General features: G+C 53.7%; 2 protein-coding genes across 3 annotated transcripts; both read right to left on the reverse strand.

The window, feature by feature from the left end:
- Window positions 1–1,001: 1,001 nt before the first annotated feature.
- On the reverse strand, window positions 1,002–3,525 carry HINT2 (histidine triad nucleotide binding protein 2). The gene is made up of 5 exons (XM_004712410.2): window positions 3,429–3,525; window positions 1,892–2,032; window positions 1,638–1,742; window positions 1,462–1,534; window positions 1,002–1,192 (listed from the first exon to the last, which is right to left on the reverse strand). Exons 1-5 carry the CDS (start codon window positions 3,507–3,509, stop codon window positions 1,101–1,103), a joined length of 492 nt encoding a protein of 163 aa, XP_004712467.1. The 5' UTR covers window positions 3,510–3,525; the 3' UTR covers window positions 1,002–1,100.
- A 4,103-nt stretch (window positions 3,526–7,628) lies between these two features.
- FAM221B (family with sequence similarity 221 member B) lies at window positions 7,629–16,634 on the reverse strand. Of its 2 annotated transcripts, XM_045289099.1 has the most exons (7): window positions 16,491–16,634; window positions 13,911–14,940; window positions 13,606–13,749; window positions 8,689–8,799; window positions 8,306–8,503; window positions 8,044–8,163; window positions 7,629–7,877 (listed from the first exon to the last, which is right to left on the reverse strand). In XM_045289099.1, exons 2-7 carry the CDS (start codon window positions 14,938–14,940, stop codon window positions 7,696–7,698), a joined length of 1,785 nt encoding a protein of 594 aa, XP_045145034.1. In that variant the 5' UTR covers window positions 16,491–16,634; the 3' UTR covers window positions 7,629–7,695. The 2 variants fall into 2 exon arrangements, with proteins under 2 accessions (XP_045145034.1, XP_045145035.1); XM_045289100.1 differs by lacking the exon at window positions 13,606–13,749.
- Between the last annotated feature and the right edge of the window lie 4,297 nt (window positions 16,635–20,931).

Below are 20,931 nucleotides of genomic sequence, written 5' to 3' on the forward strand. Positions count from 1 at the left end.
GGTTGTCCGTCCGCTTGCCTCGCCGACTCCGTTCCGCCGCAGACCCGCGTTTGGGGTTCCGCTGGCCCACGGCCCGCCTTCTCTGCGGACTCAGTCCCGGCACGGTGCAATGGAGGCTCGGGGTGCTTCAGGAGCAGATGAGGACAAGCAGGAAGCGGTGGCCTCAAAGGCAAAAGCCTATTCGGTGTGTTTGCGGAGGGGGAACAGTAGCTTCCCCTTAGCTCACTCTCAAAACTGTGTGTGCGTTTTAAACAACGTGTGGCTAATATACATGTGGTGATCAGTTAGAGTGGGGGGAAAGAGTTAAACTATTTTGAGGTACGAAAGAGATACGGGTCTCAAATATAATTTGACGAGAACAGTGAGTTTTAAAGCCTCTCCATCCTTGGTTAATGAGCAGAAAGAATTCCCTGGAGGCTTCGGCTATCCAGGGACTGTGATCATGGGTTTTTGGGCTCTGTGTCATCCTTAGCCCTCTGCAAAAGGGTACTCAGAATTTAGGCTCTAGCACACATCTAAGAGGGCTTCATAAAGTTCATGGAACTACTGAATCGAAAATGAAAAATTTTCACATTTTTGAAGTCCCCTTGTATGGTAGGGTTCTTTGTGACTATTTCTCCAGTACCGTGAGTCAGATTCGACTCTATGCCGAATGAGTGAGTCTCCTCTGATAAAAGGTACAGGATCTTCACATTGACAACCCTCCTTCCACCCCCACCCCAAAATGGCTTTTGAATAAGGGCTGGAGCTGGGCAAGCCTCGTACCTGGGATTCCGTTGTGTCCTACTCATTTCTACTACTTTTCTAGAAGCCTGGCTCTGAAGAGTGCTTCTAGTCATGAGGACTTACAGATCTATAGGTAGCTACCCCTTTATTCACAAGATGGGCCTCCTCAGTGTTTCTCATTCAGACCACAGTCAAGGGGGATCATACCTCTGGATCTAAACCCCACCCCCACCCCCCACTATGGTATATATCTTTATATACTGAAGACACGGCTCCAAAGTTATAGAGAGGTTTATTGACAACCCAGGGTCCTTTCCCCATTCCTCCCCATCCAAGAATCCAGCTAGGAGTCGTCCATCAGTTCATTGGATGGTTCAGCCTGGAGGCCATAGGAGCTGTCGACCGCCAAGTACGTGGATGTGCAGGTGATACACAGATTGTGCGCCCAGCTTCCCATCATTGATCACTGAAACAGAGGCTGGGGTTAGCATGTCAAACACCGAAGGTCCTAGTAAGGCGTAACCCAAACCCACAGCAAATCCACAGGACAGAGCAGAACTGCTCCTGCAGGTTTCTGAGACTATCAATCTTTATGGGCGCAGACGGCTTCATTTTCCTTCTGAGGAGTGGCTGGTGGGTTGGACCCACTGACCACAGCGCCACCAGGGCACCTTATATCAAGGAGGAGGTATGAGAATTCACAGGGGAGGGGCTCTTGGGCCAAGAGTTACTCACCAAGTCGGTACCCCTCTGCCAGACCCTCAGCCTTTGCTACCTTCTTGGCCACAAGGAGGAGGTGACCTAGAAGCTACAGGAAGAAGAAAGGGGGCCCAATATAATCATTCACATGGAGAAAAACCTTTAGCTGGTCCAAGGCTCCTCCAGTGAAACCCTGGCCTTATTCTTCCCACCTGCTGATCCTCCTCTTCAGCCTGGCTGATCCGAGGAATGGGCTTCTTTGGAATGACCAGGAAGTGCACAGGTGCCTGAGGGGCCACATCACGGAAGACAAGACACTAGGAGTCGGAGGAAAGGCATGGTATAAGCGGTGCCAGGCCAGAAGTCACCAGTTAACTGCAATAGGCAGGGCTGTATCTTTGAGGAGTTACCTATGACGTTCCTGGGAGTGGGGTTGGGGAGGGGATGGGTCCTCAGGGTAGCCCACCTGATGGTCCTCAAATAGGATGTCAGCCGGGAGGCTGCGGTCCAGGATCCGGGAGAAGATGGTTGGGGCGGCTCCCCCAGGAGCTGCCTGCTGGGCCCTGGTCACTTCATTTTCATTAGTCCCGCCCGAAGCTCCTCGGACCTGACGGTGGGTCAGACACAGCCAAAGAGGGAGTTGGCAATACCTTTCCCATGGACCCAGGGCCGGCAGAAGTGAGCTCTGACAGCCACTAAGTTCACAGATAAGTGAATAGTTGAGGGATTCTCACCCAAGGGGAAAGTTCCTGAATTTCTGAGCATCAGCAGTAGGGGGGAGGGCAGATGGTGGTAAGCCTGGTTAGGGAGTGGGCATTACAAGGAAGGATTCAGCAGAGCAAATGTTTCCTTCTCCTGTTAGGGAATTCTAGCACTGCTGGGCTGAGCAGCAGGGAGGGGAGTCATGATGAGATTTTACAGCAGCGGTTCTCAACCTGTGGGTCGCGACCCCTGTGGGGGTCAAACGCCCCTTTCACAGGGGTCACCCCATTCATAACAGCAAAATGAGTTATGAAGTAGGAACAAAAATCATTTTATGGTTGGGGGGTCACCACAACATGAGGAACTGTATGAAAGGGTTGTGACATGAGGAAGGTTGAGAACCACTGTCCTAGAGGTACCACCCACGGTAGGGTGACACTTAGATGAGGGATCAACGCGTGGCAAATGGCAGTTTGCTCAAAATCTGAATAGAATAGGCGAGCGGGCTTAAGGATCCGAAAACACTAAGTGGAAATATGTCAGTGGAACTGTCACCAAATGAGAGAAACCGGGCAGAGTCCCAGGTGGTCTTGAGAGGTGCTGGCAAGCTGTCCTTTGAAGAGAAGAGGTGGGGGGGAGTGTCCCTTGAATCCGTGGGTAGGTGCAGACCAACTAAGTGAACTGTCCGCCGAGGTCCTGGGACAGGAAATTCCAGCTGCCCAGCAATCCCAGAGACTCAATCCATGGAATCACTTGGGCGAAAGACGGCCGCGTACTGGGTCCACTGGACTTCTCAGCTCTGGTGGCGTCGTGGTTACACAGAGGGCTGCGAACTGCAAGTCAGCAGTTCAAAACCACCAGCCACTTCACGGGCGAGACCACGGGCTTTCTACTCCCGGTAGAGTTACAGTCTCGGGTGGGGGGCGGTTCTGTCACGCCTTGCAGGGTCGCTGTGAGGTGGCATCGACTCCATGGCCATGCGTTTGCTTTCTGGTTTTGAGGCTCTCAACTCGCTCAGGCAAGTGGCCGGGGAGGATCCAGGGTTAAGACCGGGCGTGAAAGGCACGGAGGGCTGGCTCCGAGAAGGGGAGGCGCACTTCCCGCAGGGGCACCCCGTCCCTGGGCTCGAGCCCCGAGATGGCCGCGGTCCCCGCGCAGACCCGGCCCGGATCTTAGTGCCCGGCCCGGTCGGTGCAGGCGTCGGGCGGCGCGCTAGGGTTCTGGTCTCCCGAGGCCGCGGAGCAGCGCACGCCTGCGGGCGGGGCCCGAGCCCGCGCCCCCACCCCCCCGCGCCTTCTCACCTGCGCGCCCCGCAGCCCCTCGGCCGCCACTGCCCGGAGCGCCGCGCGCAGCCTCGCGGCCAGCACCAGGGTGGCCGCCATCTTCCCCGGCCTCCGCGAGGACCGACACCCCGGCGGGCGCTCGAGGCCTTTGGAGGTGGGGCTCCCCGCCGGCGGCGGCAGGGGGCGGGGCGCCGCCATTGGCTCCGCCCGCGGCCGGGCGCAGCGGGCCATCCCATTGGCCACCAGGCTCCGCCCCGGAGGTGGCCCTGTTCACCCATTGGCTCCGCCACTTTGGAGGCGGCGTTTTCGTACCCAGGACGGCTCGCGCCGGCCCGAGGGTGGTGGTAGCGCTCTGGTGAAAGGTCTCTGCCCCTCGGCTCCCGGACTGGTGTCGCTGTGCGAGGGCGCTTCTTCCATGGGAAGGACTAAGACGCAGGGTCTGGGCCCGGAGCCCTAACGCTGGCCCTCTAGATGGGGGCTCTTATCCTCCATCCACGTGATTGCCTCACAAACAGCTGCGGGCCCCGCCGGTGAGCGGGCGGGGCGGGGGCGGCGCTCCTCCGTCCCCTGCTGCCCGGCTCGAAGGTGCTGTATTCTTTCCCCGAGTTGGCCCAGAGGAGGCTGGGGCTCTGAGCTAACTAGGCACGTTTTGATGCCAGGACACCCAACACCCACATTCCCCGCTGCGCCCTGGGGGCAGAGACCCTGGGAGTCCCGGGGGCGGGTGGGGGGCAGGATGGCCCCAGGTGAACTGGGAGGAAGGTGGGTTTGAGGGGAGTCTTGTCTAAATATTGTACATGGGGCCGTTTGAGCTTCGAGGACTTTAACTTCCTGGTCAAAGTGCAGGGTCCCTGCGGGAGCAGTGGGTGAAGGACTTGGCTGCTGACCCGAAGGTGGGAGGTTGTACCTGCCAGCTGCAGTGGGTGAAGGACTTGGCTGCTGACCCGAAGGTGGGAGGTTGTACCTGCCAGCTGCTAGCTGCTCGAAAACTAGAGTGACAGGCCATGGACGCCCTCTGGGCTGGTCGACACTTTGCTAACAGACGGAGGGCAGTTCTGTCTCATATTCTTGTTAGCCCATTGGGCTTGTTTTAGGGCGGTTTTTGCATGCTTAATAATTGCTGTATGTAGGGGAGACTGGGGGAGGAGGTGTTGTTCTATTTTTGCCTTACTACCAATTAAGCAGAGGAGTGTGTTGAATGTTCTTTACAACTGGGGAAAGCAGGGAAATAGTGCAGGGGCTGGCATGTTCAGTGAAATGCATCATGGACATAGGTCAGCAGCATATTTCGTGCTGCCAGAATATGTATTTTTGACAAGAGAAAAGGGGCCACGGAATGCTAATATACTCATACAACAGTTTAACACTGGCATTAAGCACACAGGACAGGTCACTACCACTGTATCTGTAGTGGCCCTTCCCATAGAGGTGCACAATCATTATTGGTTGCATGAATAATTAACATTTGATATTTCCCCTTAATGATATACATCTATGTTTATTCTCCACATATAGTCAGTTTCCCATATTATTACTTTAAAAACCCACCACTGCCATGGGATCGATTCTAACTCCTATTCAAGGTTTCCAAGGCTTTCCAAGTCATTACGGGAGCCAACAGTTTCATCTTTTTCCTGCACAGTGGCTGGTGGGTTTGAACCACTGACCTTGTGATCAGCAGCCCAGTGCTTACTGGACAGCATTGCTTCAGCTCCATATTATTTCTTTGTGTGAATATAGGAGCTCTGGTGGCACTGTCAGGTTGAGCTGCTAGCTGCAAGTTCAGTGGTTCAAACCCGCCAGCCACTTTGCAGGAGAAAGATGAGGCTCTCTGCTCCCGCAAAGATTTACAGCCTCAGAAACCACATAGAAGGTCTCCAATGAGTTGGAATAGGCTCTATGGCAGTAGGTTTATGTAAATAGACTTTATAGTGGCTGTATAATATTTCCTTGAATGAGTACCTCATTGTAATTGTTATGTATTAAGTTGTGTCCTCCAAAATGTGTCAACTTGGCAAGGTCATGAGTCTGATGTAATTAACCTCCATTGTGTGATCCCATGGGTTGTAAATCCTTACCTCCATGATGTTAATGAGGCAGGAGTAAAGGCAGTTATGTTAATAGGCAGGTCACAATTGATATGATTGGGCTGTGTGTTGAGCCAACCCTTTTTGAGAAATGAGAGATTAAACACAGCAGAGATGGGAGGGACTTCAGCACCACCAAGAAGGACGAGCCAGCCAAGGAGTGGGTCTCCGCGCTGAGACGTTTTTTTTTTAGAACTAGGAGAAGGTTGATGCCCAAACACTTGGAGACCACCAAGGGATGCCAGGTCCGCGGATGTTCAAGGAGACAAGACCTTCTCCCAGCGCCCAAGGAGAGAAAGCTGGTGGCCTGAATATAGACCTTTGTCTCCTAAACTGTGAGAGAGTACATTTCTGTTAAAAAGCCCCCTTGCTCGTGATACCTCTGTGGTAGCGGCACTAAATACCTCTCTATTACCGGCCTTGAAAGCGAATGCAGCACTCGCTACCTATAACCAACGATTCGCTCTGTACTGCAGGAGATGGAGTTCTTTCTGTTATTAGGAGCTCTGGTGGCATACTGGTTACGAGCTGGGCTGCAACCTGAAACCACTAGTCTGCTCCTCAGGAGAGAGACAGGGCTTTCTACTCCTGGAAAGAGTTACAGCCCGGAAAACCACAGGAGCCGTTTTACCCTATCCTATAGGGCCACGGCGAGTCAGTGAGTTTGAGTTTTATATTTGAGCTTTGTGCTGTTGGAAAGTTATTTTTCCCTGAAGAGCAGACATTTGACCCCGCGATTCCCTTCAGGGGTCCTCGCGGTCCAGACTGTGGTCATTCTTGTGGAGGGCCTCGCTAAGTGTAAGGAAATGTGTCCCAGACACCAAAGTTTTGTGTGTCCTCTCTGGGACAGCAGGATCCTCTAGAGCCGGTGTGGAGAAGGGCAGAAGATAGAAGGGGCTGAGGTCTAGGGAGGAGGAGGGCCCCGTCCAGAAGGAGGAGGTGAGTAGAGTGCCCTCTAAAACTGGTCATTTCGGTGGGTTCTCCTAGAGGGCGGGAAGCCCAGAGAGGATTCTCCCTGTTTTATAGATTTGAAAACGGAGGCTGAGAGGTGCAGTGACTGGCTTAGGGCCTCAGAGCCCATTCGGACCAGAATATCATCCTCCCCCTGAGCCCTCAGTGGATTTCCTAGGCGCTCCCCTGTATTTGCTGACTGTGGGGCCCTGGGCCGGTCTTTCCTGTGCTAGGCCTTTCTCATGCTGAAGGGTCCATGCCCTACAGAGGTCTCCTCCCGCCTCTCCCCCCACCCAGCCCCACTGGACGGCATACTCTTGATGGCCCCTGCTGTCAACCTGTCAGGAAGTCCCCAGCTTCCTCTCGCTCCCTGCCTGCACGGCCAGCATGCTGCCTGATGCTCCTCCACTCGCCCACCACCACCCTTAATCTAAACATTTTGCCTTTCTGCGCCCTCTGTCCCCCATTCCCTAAACCCTCACCTCTTTCTTTTCTGGCCTTCTAGTCCTGGTTCCTGCCCCCTCGCTTCCCCCTCCCACCCTGCCCCCAGCAGTTGACCTTGTTTTCTGCTTCTGAGGGATGTGAACGCCATTACAAGGAGCTTCTGCAGCGTCCTGCTCCCCGAAGCCTCCAGCCTCTCTTCCTCTGGGTCTTAGGAAGCAGTTTTTCCTGTCCTTCAGCCATGCTTGACTTCATCCTCTCCCTCCTTCTCGGAGATCTTATTTTATCAGACATCTCCCCTCCCTCTGTCGCATCCTTCTGGCTCTTTCTCAGGCTATAAAGTCCTTAAAAAGAAAATCCCACACCTCCCTTCAGATATCGTCTGATTTCCCCTCTAAGCTTCTTGAAGACATACCTCCAGATTCGCTGCTGTGTATGTACTCTCTGACTGGAGCGATGGCCTCTGAAGTCCTCAAAGACCTTCTAAGTGCAAAATGTCATGAGTCCTTTTCCGTCGTCGTCATTGTTCCGGATCCCTCGGCCACATCGGACATCACTGACATCTGGAAACTCCCTTGGCCTCCCTGAAACCACTCTCCCTTGAGGTCAGCAGCCCGACTGTGCTGCCGATGGAGGCTCATGGCTGGGTCCAGCCTCCCTCCCACTGTCCCAGGAGGCACTGATCCCAAGAGCCCAGGGTCTTGGCCTGCCCCAGACAGAGGCGGGTGAGATTCCAGTGGCTTCCCGTTTATTGACCTGAACCAGGCTCACAATGGCCTGCTCCAGGGAGTGACAATACAAAAGGGTCAGGTATGAGTGTCGGATCTTGGGGGGCGCTGAGGGTTATTTGGGCCAGGAAGTCCAGGGGGCGCAGATTGGGAGCTGGGGAGGCCAGAGGGCCCCTGCGACTCCTGGGCTGTGAGGTCAGAGCTGTGTTGGATGACTTCCTGAAGAGCAGGCATCTCTGCAAAGGGCAAGTAGTCTGCGCCTGTTGGTGGGAACCAGTGCAGATATGGGATGTGGAGGAAATGGGGGGCAGGGTGGGGTGGGGTGTGAGGTCGTGCTGGGGAGACGGTTGAGGGTGACAGTGCTTTATGGAGTGGCTTTCTGACTATAGGTTCTGGAATGGTTGCCCACCCCAGGCTGCCCCTCACCGTGAGGCCTGCCTCCTCGTCGCCGTGCCTCCCCAGTCTCAAAGAAAGTCTCGTGTTCTTCCCAGCGCCGGTCACAGGCCGCGCAGAGGAAATTTGACTCAAAGAACCTGCAGTAACAGCCTGGGACAAGAAGAATAGCAGCCAGGGATAACTGGGGTGAGCACATTCTCGCCCTCCCTACCAGTCCAAAGCCCCCCTACCAGCTTCCCACCCTGGAACCATTTGCATCCCTGTCCCTCCTGGTGGGTGCCCTGCAAGGTACCTTGGTGCCTGCAGGGATGTGACCCAGTGGCGAGATGATCTTCATGGCTGTGTTTGCAGCGACATTGGGCTCTCCAGGCCTTGGGGTTGAAGGTGGCCCGTCTAGTGAGCCAGAACTCGCCCACTTCCTCTGGGCGTGATGGGATGAAACAGAACATGAGGCAGCGGCACTGGCTCACCCCGCAGGGCACGGATATGCCTGTGGCGATGGAGATGGGGAGTAGGGTTGAACCAGCACCTGATAGGGGCCTGGCCGTCTAACCTTTATATGCCAACTCTGTCCCTCAGACCAACACGTGTCCCCTTTCTTCCGCATATATCCCACGGTATGACAGAGTACCGTTATCCCTCCCTACTCCCCAAGGCTGGCCAGTTCTCCTCTACCTGAGATGATCCTGTGCTCCTTCAGCAAGTGGCCACAGAAACACCGGGACTCATCCCCAATCCGGAAACAGTCCCATAAGTAATGTGGACAGCGCCAGCCAATGTAGAGACCTGCGTGTGGGGAGATTGAGCGATAAGGGAATATGAGATGGAACCAAGGACACTGAGCTTTCCCTCAAAGTGTTCTTACCTCTCCCCTTGGGAGTGTGTGGGGGCTCACCTCTCCCCCCAGGTGTGCTCATCTCCACCCCGGGGTCCTCACCTCTACCCCTTAGACTTTTCCTCAAGGTTTGCTCATCGCCCCACAGTGTCTTCTGTCCCCTTCCCACCCCTGTCAGAGGCTGAAGCAAGTCTTCAGTTTCACAGCTGGAAGATTATAAATGAAATTTTATGTGAAGATCAACATGACTCTCAGTCGCATCGTCTCTGACTGCGGAGGGCTCCTCTCCACCCTTCCCCACGTCAGAACCCCCACGTGCTTGGTTTCCTCGGCGTGTCTAAGGTGAGGGGGAGCAGTGGTGGGTGGCGGGGTGCAGAGGTGGTGGTAGGGGTTGGCTCCGAAGGGACTTGGAAAGGAGGAGAACCTTGGGCTGGCCTTGGGGCAGGAGCAGGGCTCCCCTTCACTGTGCCAGCTGGCTTCCTTCAGACTTCCTGTGTGTGTGATGGCTGGCGCTGCAATGGGCCCTCTGTGAGCCTGGGAAGGCTGCGTATGAAGCCCCACAAGCCAGGAGAAGGGAAGAGGCAGGCCGGTGCCACGGAGAGTGCACAACGTAAGTCCAAGCTCGTGAGGCCAAGAAAGGCAGCATGGAGAAGAGCAAGGCCAAGAAGCAGTCATGAGCCGGACCATGGGAACCTCAACCTTGACCACCTGAGGCCAGAAGACCCAGATGGGGCCTGGCCGCACAATAGAGGGTTCTGGATGGAGTGGGCGAAAAATGTGGAATAAGATTCAAAATCATAAAAAGGGACCAGGTTTACCAGTTGGGTAGAGCTGGGTAGAACCCCTCAGACTGCGGTCCCTCGGCACCCTTCAGGCCTAGAAGTTCACACACACACCACACACACACACACACACACACACACACACACACACGCATGGCGCCATTTTCAGCCAAACAATACAGAGGTCTATGTGGCGAGCAGTAAGACACTCCTCAGAATTAGCAACCATTTGAGATCAAAAGAGTAGCCTTTGGCCAAGGGCAAAATCCTGAAGGCAAGAAAGGGATAGGAATGGAGGAGGGATGGAGACCGGCAGTGAGATAGGGATGCGACAATAAAAAACGGCATGAAGCAAAATGTGTATAAATTATTGAATGGAAAACTGACCTGCTCCTTTCCCCAGTTCATAATGGAATGTCAAAGACAAAACCAAAAACATCACCTGAGAACAGGTACCAACCAGCGACCCCAATCCTCGGGAGCGCGTCAGCAGTGGGAGCTGCACCACCTGGCACCATGGCCACTCACACCACAAGTAAGTGTTGGGGACCCATCTTCTAAGCTTCCAGGAGAGCTGAGAGTACCCCAGCTTCTAGCCCAATGGAACGATGCCTCTAGCTACAGTTTATAGGACTTTAATTGCCACTTAAAAGCTCAAGCAAAATGTCACCTTCACCATACTGACTTCTCTTGTGTGGGATTCTGTTATCCCTCTGACAGTGCAGTGTAGCACAAGGGTCTGTAAGTGTCTCAAAGGTCCCTTTATCCCTAAGAGCCATGCTGATGTAGTGGGTTACGATTGGGCTACTACCTGCAAAGTCAGCAGTTCAAAACCACCAGTCGCTTCACAGGAGCTGAGGAGAAGCTGAGGTTTCTCTTCCAGTAAAGATTTACAGCCTCAGAAACCCATGGGGGCCACTAGAAGTTGGGATCAATTGGATGGCAGTAATTCTTTTTGGACCTAGCATAGGGCCTACAACGAAATACCAGCTCAGAGAACACAGACTGGCTGACTGAGCTGGCGACTGAGCAGAAAGGATTTCTTTAGGAAGGAAGAGCGGCCCAGGATTCTAGGACTCTTTGGAGGCATAATCTTAAAGTTCCATTAAGGAAGTTGTAAGAGTTAGTGTCTGGTCTTTGACCCTAGCCAGGAGCACCACCGACCATTCTGCACCTAAATGGCCTGCTAGGTTTTATTGTCTTACCCATAGTCCTTCAGGATCTAAAACCTGACCAGGCGTGGCTTTTGATTGTGCACTTTGTCTTGATCCTGCTGCTAGCCTGTACTGTCAGCCCCCTAACCACACCATGGAGACTTGGTTAGGAGAGCAGGGTATAGTAGAGTCACAATGGAAGTGGGTGGGGGCCAAGGTTCTACTAGCTCAGTGCTTCTCAACCTTCCTAATGCTGCGACCCTTTCATACAGTTTCTCATGTTGTGGTGACCCCCCACAAACATAAAATTATTTTTGTTGCTACTTCATAACTCATTTTGCTACTGTTATGAATCGGGTGACCCCCAAAGGGGTCGCAACCCACAGGTTGAGAACCACTGTACTAGAGGGATTCTCAACTCTGTCCAGAGCAATAGGGCATACTGGCTTAGCAGCTGCGACTCAGAGGTGATCAAGAGCGTGTCCATACCTCAAAGCTGGGTCACAGGGTCTGGGGGAGTGTCAAGTTCAAGCATTGGACTTAGAGTGTCAAACTCCAAGACCAGAGTTTGAATAAAGAGAGTGGCCACTACTCCTATTAAAAGTGGCAGTGTCCTCCAAATGGAACCATTGACATCTGCCCACTGATTCCTGAGTAGTGCCCTCAGTTCTCTTGTCTTGATTTCAAATCCCCTTTCTGTTACGGGTAGGCCAGGGCTGGCAGGGGAAGTAACTTATCTAGGATACCATTTTGACTTTGTGAAACACATTCCATATGATGATTGAAATGATCATATTTGTATATAACATCCCTTTGCTCTTAGAATGTCTCCATATACTATATGATGTGTCCAGTCCAGCCCTCTCTCTCGAACTTTATACCCAGATAGTCAACTGTCCGTCCACTAGACTCGTCTACCAGCATGTTCCACGAGCACTTCAAAGGTTTTATTACTTCAAACCTGCCCTTGTCCTTTGTCTTCCATTTATCTAACAAACACTTATCAAGCATCTACTCTGTTTCAGGCATTCAATTAGTGGCACCACCATCCAAGTCGTTACTAAAGCCCCAAACCTAGCTATCAGTCTAAGCATTCCCTCTCTCTCATTTGATACAGTACCTTCATAGCACTTCTCAATCTACTTCTCTCTACCTCCCCCCTTCACTTCTTACTGGGATCATTACCAGGACCTCACAATTCCCACAGTCTTCCCGTCTCTGGTCTTGTCTTTCTCTGGTCTACCAGAGTTACTGCCAGAGTGACCTTTCAGAAGCATAAGTGTGTTCATGGTATTGTCCTACTTAAAGCGACTCCCAGTGACCCTCAGAGTATAGTCCCACACAAGCCTGCCCTTCCAGAGCCGAACTGCACCTACCCCAGCACTCTGTGCTTGCTTTGTCATCTCTCACCCTACCCTACTTTTCACCTGGTTGCCTCTTGCGTATATATTTCACAAATTTCAGCTGGAAGGCACCTCTTTCAAGATTGACTCCCCAAGCCCTCAAGGCTGGGTGCCCCCTTTTCTCTGCTTGGGCAGCTTTCTGGCTGGCCTCTAGCAACAGTTCTTAAATTGTAGTTGTCCCTTCATTATTACTATTATGGAAGGTACATTAGTTGAGGGATTTTTGTTTTTCAACCTCACTGTCTTCTGACTTCCACCACTTCCACAGCTAGCTTTATCCTCAGCACATAGTTTGAGCTCAATAAATGTTTGTTGAAGGAATTGAAAGTAAATGTGTAAACTTAATGTTCATGCTTGATATCTCTCTACACATCCCATAAATTATTATGATAGACTGCTGACTCTCCAGGGATTCAAGGTTTACAATATTAGAAGGGAGTTCCAAATATCTTTGTTTATGATTGAACAACGTTTGAATTGCTGTTGAAAACTGCCTGTTTAAACAGGCAACTGAGAAGGCCATTCAGCAGAGGAAGGACTGCAGTGGCCTTTGACGTTCTGAGAATGAGAGAACTGAGTAGCCCCTGTGTCTGTAAGAAGGACAAGAGCAGCAGAAGATGCTAAAATAAAGCACACCAACCCGTGTGACCACGAGGTGCTGATGGGATCAGGGATCAGGCATCAGAAGACCCAAAACAACCATTTCAATGCGAATGAGGGGGGTCAGAATGGAGACCCAAAGCCCATCTGTAGACAGTTGGACATCCCCTCACAAAAAGGGCCACAAAGAAGGGACGAGCCAGCCAGAGTGCAGTATAGAACTTGACAAAACACAACATTCCTCTAGTTCTTTAATGCTTCCTCCCCCCACTATCATGATCCCAGTTCTACCTTACAAATCCGTCTAGACCAGAGCATGTACACTGGTACAGATAAGAGCTCTCAACACACAGAATCCAGGACAGATAAACCCCTCAGGACCAATAATGAGAGTAGTGATACCACGAGGGGGAAGGTGGGGGAGAAAGGGGAAATCAATTGCAATGAGCTACAAGATCCAGCTTCCTCTGTGATGAGGAGACCGGAACTTTTTGGGTACCCGGGACCGTGGACTTGGCACGCACGAATGAGGTCCAGCAAGGGTGCCAAGGGTTTTTGCCCTGTGAGAGCAGTAAGTCTCCTGGAAACTATGCAGGTTGCAGGGCCATCTCTACCTAAGAGTCTTTTGTGCAGGCTATCAGGGCCCTAGAGCTAGAGCAGGCCCATGCCCTTTTAATAATTTTGAGTTAAATATCTGTCTCTACCGAGCTTTATATAAATATCCCTATATTTCACTGGCATCCACCCTGGCATTCTGCGTTGGTGACACTGTTGTTGCAAGATGGCCACAGGCCTGTCACAAAACTAGCTGGACTCACCTGTCTGGATGGCACTCAGGGCTGCCTGCTTCTCCCAATGGAAAAGGTGATTCACCTGAGCACCAAACTGATCTCTGTGCATTGCCTTAGCCACTTCCACCAGCTCGGCCTGCCTAGCAGGGACTACTGGGCGGACTGTGTATCCTGGGGAGGGGAGGGACTGAGTAATCATGGGGCACCCAGTTTCAGGCCTTCCAGCTAAGCGGAGGGGCCATGTTAAAGAACAGCCCTCCTTCCAGGGCAAGAAAAGGGTGATGATGCCAGGGGGGGGTGGGGAGTGGGGTGGGAAGGACAGGAGCAATTACGGCTAGCTGGTTTCTTCCCCTTCTTCTTTCCCAGCTGGCATCCAGGCTGAGCAGTGGGCGCAGTGCTGTCGCTGACAGCCGCCCCTTCTTTGCCCTTTTCAGCCTCTTCCTTCTGCCCTGCTGTGGAGTCCTTGTGCACCTGGGCTGAGCGGCCTGAAAGGGAGGGCTTCGGAAGGATCTTAATGTCAGGCGCCTCCAGGGTGGGCATCTTGGTCTGTGGAGCCTCACTGGAGGAAGGCTCAATGTGGAGGACTTCCTTCCGAGCATCATCTTTAGAGGAAGATGCAGAGGGCTGAAAAACAAGGTCCTTAGAGGTGTGAGAGCCCACTGAGGCTCCCGATAGGGAGGTCTTTGAGGGGGTCCTAGAGGAGTCTTGCTTTAACGGGATTTTAGCGGGGTAGATCGCTAAAAGGCTCTCAGAGGTGTTGATCTCCAGTGGGGTCTGTGAAGTGGTGACCTCCAACAGAGACCCAGAGGCACTGTGCTCTAAAGGAGTCTCAGAGGTGTGGGTCCCTAAAGGGCTATTGGAACCGGATGGCTCCAGAGGGGACATGGAGCTATGAGGCTCTAGAGGGGTCTCAGAGATGGAAGGCTCCACGGGAACTTCAGGGGACATGGAGCTATGAGGCTCTAGAGGGGTCTCAGAGATGGAAGGCTCCACGGGAACTTCAGGGGACATGGAGCTATGAGGCTCTAGAGGGGTCTCAGAGATGGAAGGCTCCACGGGAACTTCAGGGGACATGGAGCTATGAGGCTCTAGAGGGGTCTCAGAGATGGAAGGCTCCACGGGAACTTCAGGGGACATGGAGCTATGAGGCTCTAGAGGGGTCTCAGAGATGGAAGGCTCCACGGGAACTTCAGGGGACATGGAGCTATGAGGCTCTAGAGGGGTCTCAGAGATGGAAGGCTCCACGGGAACTTCATAGGGCTGGGGCTCCTGAAAGTCTTCAGCAGCGGGGTCCTTTGGAGAGGGGTGCTCTTCTGCATCGCTGCCAGTATGAGGCTCCTCTGTAACCTTGCCCGCTTCCATCTAGTGGTAGAATAGGGTACAGACTTTATTAGGGTAGAACTGGAGGGCCTGCAACAATCCCGGGCACTCAGAGGGTTGTGGAATGAGGATACAGTGCTTAGTGCACCTGAGATACCAGAAGGAAGCAAGAGGAGCTCGAGTTCAGAGTATGATGTCAGGTGGGCCACTCATGTGTCAGGGTACATGTGATCTGCTGCTGTGGCTTTTAACAGCTCTGATACTTAAAGACGGAATGGTGGAGGCAGTCAGACTCCCATCAGTAGACGGTAGGAACAGGAGGGAGTCTGATGTAGCCAGTCCATAGCTCAGAAGTTTGGCGGTCAGCCTGCAGCTCTCCAAGGACTGAGAATACCAAGTCAAACTGGGCAAAAGTGGCATGGGTGTTGGCTTCAGAGAGTATGGGAGGAAGCCATGATGCACCAGGCAGGGCCCTACTACCCACAGTCTGGTTTTGTCTGGGCACCACACAACACCCTCCTCTCATGTTGTCATTCATGGTCAAGCCTTCAACTGCTTCCAGCAATGTGCGGAGGACTCCTCCATCACATTTCCAGCCAGACCTCTTTAGACCCCTCTACTTTAGGCTTCTCTCCTGCTGCCTACTGGACATATCTAACTGGACGTCCCCGAGGGCATCACAACGGAACTCTGGGAAGTATGCTAGTAGTCTCCTTTTGTTCTGGAACCTTCGTTTTCAAATAGGCACCCAGAACTGTAGGACCACTCTTCCGAGTATTCGCACAAATCATCTGTACCCGCTCTTGTTTCAAATTCTGTCCACGTCCTCCTAATGTTCTGTCTGGATGGTGAAATACTGCCCGCCCTAGCACATAATCTTTTCGTCCATTCCTTTATGTGAGTTGCGGTTTTGCTCAGGCTGGTACTACATGCTGACCTCAGTTGAAAGTGTGGCAGAAAGACACATTAACCAATATTGCCAATGTGAATGGGTTAGTATGTTGGGGTAAATTCAGGATGCTGGAGGGCAGTCATCCTTACGAACTCAACTAAGAACTTAACAAACAAACAAACACGGGCATTTCTTTTATTTAAGAACATTCAGTGTCCCCACCTAAATTATTAAGGCCAAATATCTTGGCCTGACATTTGATGCCTGTCATCATTTGCAACATTGTCTGAGGATTCCAGCCTTAACCTTCCTCACTCCCTATTTGCCTCACGCTTCAGAGATGTGAGATAAATCGCTTCTTAAACTCACCCAAGCTTTTCCCAAAGGGCAATTCGGGAAGGAAAGTAGGGGGAGAGGTAGACGATAGGGATGGGGGAGAGGTAGACGATAGGGATGGGGGAGAGGTAGACGATAGGGATGGGGGAGAGGTAGACGATAGGGATGGGGGAGAGGTAGACGGTAGGCATGAGGAGGATCTGAAGTTCCACAAGAGGCTAGAGGAATCAGGGCGGAGGACCAGAAGATGGGAAGAGAGAAGTGGGTGGTGGGGCAGGCTGAGTAGAGAAGGCGAGAGGTTGGACCGCAAGACAGGAAGGGCAGGAAGTGTCTGGGGGTGAGAATTTCCGGAGGGACTGCGTACCTCTGGGTTTCGATCTGCCTACCACTAGTCCTTGGGTCAGGAGCTCCTGTGAGGATGGGAGTGGGGAGTGTTGGCCCGATGGAGGGGTGGGGTTGAGAGTCGGCTGTGGCCGGTCAGTAGAGGCCAGAGGAGAGGACCTGGATGCGGGTGGGGAAGGGAAGGGCAGGGCAGGGCAGGGCCGGGCAGGGAAGGGAAGGGAAGAGCAGGGAAAGGAAGAGCAGGGAAGGGAAGGGAAGGGAAGGGAGGGCGGGAGGGGAGGTTTCCAGGGAAGGGAGGGGAGGGGATTGAACGAAGCCTCTGGAACCCAAGGTAGGAAGGGAAAGATTTGTCGCTAGGGCAACCAAAACGCCCAGTAGTCTCCACGGCAACAGAAGTCTCGTGAGGGAATTGCCTTGGGCCTGGAGAGGACCTCGGAAAACGTTTATTTATTTTTTTCGAAATCTAAAAGTGTCTGGGTAAGATCTGCGGGGAGGTCGGCAAGCTGTTTGGGTTCATACAGGGCCCCCGCAGGGCTCCTGTGCGGTCTCTGTAGAGGGGTCACCGCGGGCCGTGGGGCTCTGGGGGGCAGCGGGGCTCTGTGACTGGGGTGAGGACCGCAGGACCTCAGGTAGCCGGAGCTGGGGCGGAGTCTGTCTTTAGACCCCGCAAGTCCAAGTTGGAAACCAATAAAATAGGGAAGGGGGCGGGTCTTACTGTGAAAGACCAATCGAACTGGTCGGGGGCGGAGCGTCATGCTGACGTCAAGCCGAGGCCGCCGCCGCCGCCGCCGCGGGGCCTGGTGATCGCCGGTCTAGCGCTGCCCGGAGTCGCCCAGGCCCGAACTCCCGCCCAGGTCCCCGGCCTGGCCCCAGCCGGCTCATCCCCAGCCTCCGGCCCGCGAAGACTGCGGAGGTCACCCCCTGGGGTTGGGGAGCGGAGCTGCGGGTCAGATCTGATAGCGTCCCGCGCTGGCCCGTCCGGCCCCGCCCCTGCCCGGGGCCATGGCCCAGCCCTTGTCCCGGCCCCTAGTCCTATCCCGATCCGGGCCTCGGCCCCGGGTCCCGCCCTCGCCCCGCTGCCCAAATCGGTGCCCGTCCAGGCCTGGGTCGCAGCCACTGCCAAGGACCGGATCCCAGTTCTTCCCCTCGCTTCCTTCTGGGTCCCAGCTTCGGGCTCCCCCCGCGTCCCAGTCCCTGCCTGTGGCCTGGCCCCCGTCCCCGGCCCTGCCAGTGTTCCACCCCATTTCGCACATTCCAGCCCAGCCCCTATCCCAACCCCATTCCCAGGGTCTGTCGAAGCCCCTAGCCCGACCCCATCCCCATTGCCAACCCAGGCTTCTGTCCCTTCCCCTAACCGCACACAAGCCCAGCCCGATAGCTCTTCCGTGGCCCACATCCCTGAGTTTACCAAAGGCTCTCCCCATACCCCCCTCTCTCTCACACTCCCCGCCCCTCTCCCAGCCCCGACTCAGATCTGGGCTCCAGCTGTCGCCAGGCCTTTTGCTGCTGTTGCTGTTCTCTGTCCTTGGCCACGGGGCTGGTGAGTGCCGAAGCAGGAAAGACCGAGGCAGAGATGGGACTCAGACCGGGAGGGCTGGACTGGAGGGCTTCTGCAGAGGTGGCCTGGGGAACTAGATCTCCCGGGGAGACGCAGGGGAAAAGAACTGGGAGAGAGGTCTTCAACAACCCGCAGGGTTGGGAGGGGGTGGTAACTGTGGGCCTGGAGATTCAGCAGGTGGCCCCAATGCTTCTCCTAACCCCACCCTGGCTCTTACTTTCCCAAGGAAGCCTCCAGGGCTTTGCTGTCGCTCTCAGAGTTTGATGGGGGCAAGACGGTCTGACACGAGAGAGCCTCTAGGCCAGTGTGGGAAGATAGAGCCCAAAGCCTTTGAAATATGGGGCATGTGAAGGAAACAGGTTGAAAGATAACGTGGAACGAACAGATGAACGTGGGTGGCTTAGTCACCATTCTAACACATTTTCTTCTTGTAATGAGTCTTATTTTAAGTACGTATGATTTGCCTAGAAATAATTTCTGCCACTCTTAAGGGCAGGGGGACAAGCTCCCCAGGCCACTTTACTGTTTGGGAAACTGAGGCTTAGTAAGGAAGCGGTTTGCCCAAGCTCACACAGCTTGTAAATGGCAGTACTGGGGTGTCCTTAATTCCTTTCCCAGGAATTCTTAATTCCTTATGTTTTCTTTCTACTGCAACCTATAAGGAAAGCTGTCTCAAGTGGGGAAAGGCTCAAAGCACAAGCCCTCTTTACCCTGACTGCCCACCAGAGGGCTTCCTTCACTAACCGTCCTGAGCTAGATGCCAGCCCAGGCCCAGCAGCCAGGGAGGGAGAGGCTCAACTTCCCAATGGGTGGGCTATGAGTGAGAATGGGGTCCTGGCCTTAGCGATGTGCATAGCTTATTGTGTCTGAGCATTTGTGTGTGTGTGTGTATCTGAGGCATGCTGGGCATATGCAGCCTGTGCGCATGCTTGTATGTTGTTTGGTGCATGAGTGTCTGTGCATTCCCTGGATGCCTTTGTGATTTGCGAGGGGGAGGATCCATGTTGTGACCCAGGCACATGTCTCTTCAGCTTTTCCCGAAGCGTCCCTTTCAGATGTGGTCGCTCCTGGGTTGAAGGCAGTGATAGGTGCTTCCCAACATATAAGCAGTTCAGCTACCTCCAGCCACTCTCCTGAAGGGGCTCAGGATGATTCCTGCCACGGAAAAATCGGGCATTCAGCAGAGGCAGTAGCCAGGTCAGTTTTGGTGAGGGGGAGGCCGAACTGTTGAGCCCCTGCCATCATGAGTACCTGGAGTGACATTGGGCTGGCTAGGGGTGGAGTGTGACAGAGAGACACAGAGTGGTGAAAAGCTGAAAGATGTAGCCGGAGACACGATCCACCCCGGGCCCATGTGGCTGCTTTGGCCAGAGTGGTCATAAAGGTGGCCCAGAACACCAAATAGGTCCCATTGCAGGCAGGGCTCCCTGAGTGCTGTGAATAGTCACTGCCTAGCCACTGGACCCGGCACCTGGCAGGTAGTGATGGCTTTGGCCTTGTAGAGGCTGACAGTGTCACAGAAGTACCACAGCATAGGACTGTACACATTTGGCCTCAGTAAATGTCATTGTTGGGTTTGATCTCCCATTAGGAGTGGAAGTCACCGCCTGGACTTTTAGCCTCATCCCCGAACCCTGGAGCTGTCTCCCTGGTTTAGCTGATGGCCTGCCTGGCTATAGGAAGTGACGGTTTGTTCTGCTCAGTGCCAGCATGGTAGTCTTGCGGGGAGTGTCACGGGGGAAAGTCCTAGGCTGCTAACAGGAAGGTAGGAAGTTCAAACCCATTCAGAGGCACCAAAGACAGGTCTGGTTGTTTCCTTCCAAAAGGTCACAGACATGCAATTGCTAGGACACACGGCTCTGCTCTCACATGCGCGGGGTTGCCATGAATCATTGACTGGATGGCCACTGTTTAAAAACACTTTTTTTTATGTGGGTGCAGGGCCAGCCTCAGCCTGTGTGTGTGTGTGTGTGTGTGTGTGTCCTTGTCTGTGTTTTAGGTGGAGAATAATCAGCCAGTTCCATTCTGGCAGTACGGGCAGGCTACATGCCTCTGGTACATGGCTCTGACAGTCCCTATTAAAATCCCAAACCAAAGCTTGGAGTCAAGGGGGACTGGAGACACTTTACCAGAACTGCTGCCCACTCCTTTTCCCCACCAGTCTATTTGTGACCTCTTTAGGCCACTTTGGGGGAGGCTTAGCTAATTCCCAGCCCTTCAGATCATGCCGTGTTCCTCTGAGTCACAAAGGTCATTGAGCTTGTCCATCCCTGTTTCTCGAAGGACTCCTGGCCAACATCTCTTTCCTAGCTGTAGGCCCAACTCTAACCTCAAAGCCCTGCCATCTGGTCAAGTCTGACTCATAGCATCCTGACAGGACAGAGTAGAACTGCCCCTATAGCAACCCGAGAGGGCCGCTATGAGTTTCCGAGGCTGTGACTCTTTACAAGAGTAGGAAGCTTTGTCATTCTCCTGGAAGACTGGCAGGTGGTTTTGAACTGCTGACCTTGGGGTTAACAGTCCAACCTGTAACCACTACACCACCTGGGCTCCTTTCCTAACAGTAGCAATGGCTAAGCGTTGTCCTAATCCAGGTACCAGCTTTAAGGAGGCGCCGTCCTCCTCTAACCCCAGCAGAGGGTGCTCTAGAGCCCCGCTGTCTTCCATTAGCAGGGACTGCTGAGTGTGAGCGCTCCGACCTGTGAGCCAATCTGGGGTCCCAGGCCATGCACAGCTTGCAAGGTGGCAGGTCGCTCTTGCTGTCTCCTGAGGCTAATTATGTGACCTGAACAGACCAGACTAGTCCTCGGGGGTGATGATTCTTTGGCAGAGGCCAGGGAAACCTGGGGCTAGTGGCCACCACCTACTTAGGGCAGCTCCCTGGGTGACCCTGGAGGTTGCGGCA

The sequence above is a fragment of the Echinops telfairi genome, unplaced genomic scaffold (genome assembly GCF_000313985.2).
Source record: "Echinops telfairi isolate 266 unplaced genomic scaffold, ASM31398v2 ScPeMD7_25;HRSCAF=90, whole genome shotgun sequence".
NCBI lineage: Eukaryota > Metazoa > Chordata > Mammalia > Afrosoricida > Tenrecidae > Echinops > Echinops telfairi.

Excerpts from the sequence above, each read along its gene's own strand:
- HINT2 (XM_004712410.2), bottom strand. The coding sequence starts at position 3,509 with ATGGCGGCCACCCTGGTGCTGGCCGCGAGGCTGCGCGCGGCGCTCCGG. Across the intron at positions 2,033-3,428 it reads AGGGGCTGCGGGGCGCGCAG|GTCCGAGGAGCTTCGGGCGG; the intron begins GTGAGAAGGCGC and ends ACCCACCGTCAG. Across the intron at positions 1,743-1,891 it reads TCCTATTTGAGGACCATCAG|TGTCTTGTCTTCCGTGATGT; the intron begins GTGGGCTACCCT and ends TCCGACTCCTAG.
- FAM221B (XM_045289099.1), bottom strand. The coding sequence starts at position 14,940 with ATGGAAGCGGGCAAGGTTACAGAGGAGCCTCATACTGGCAGCGATGCA. Across the intron at positions 8,800-13,605 it reads CCTGAGTGCCATCCAGACAG|GTCTCTACATTGGCTGGCGC; the intron begins GTGAGTCCAGCT and ends CCCCACACGCAG. Across the intron at positions 8,504-8,688 it reads GGAGCACAGGATCATCTCAG|GCATATCCGTGCCCTGCGGG; the intron begins GTAGAGGAGAAC and ends CCATCGCCACAG.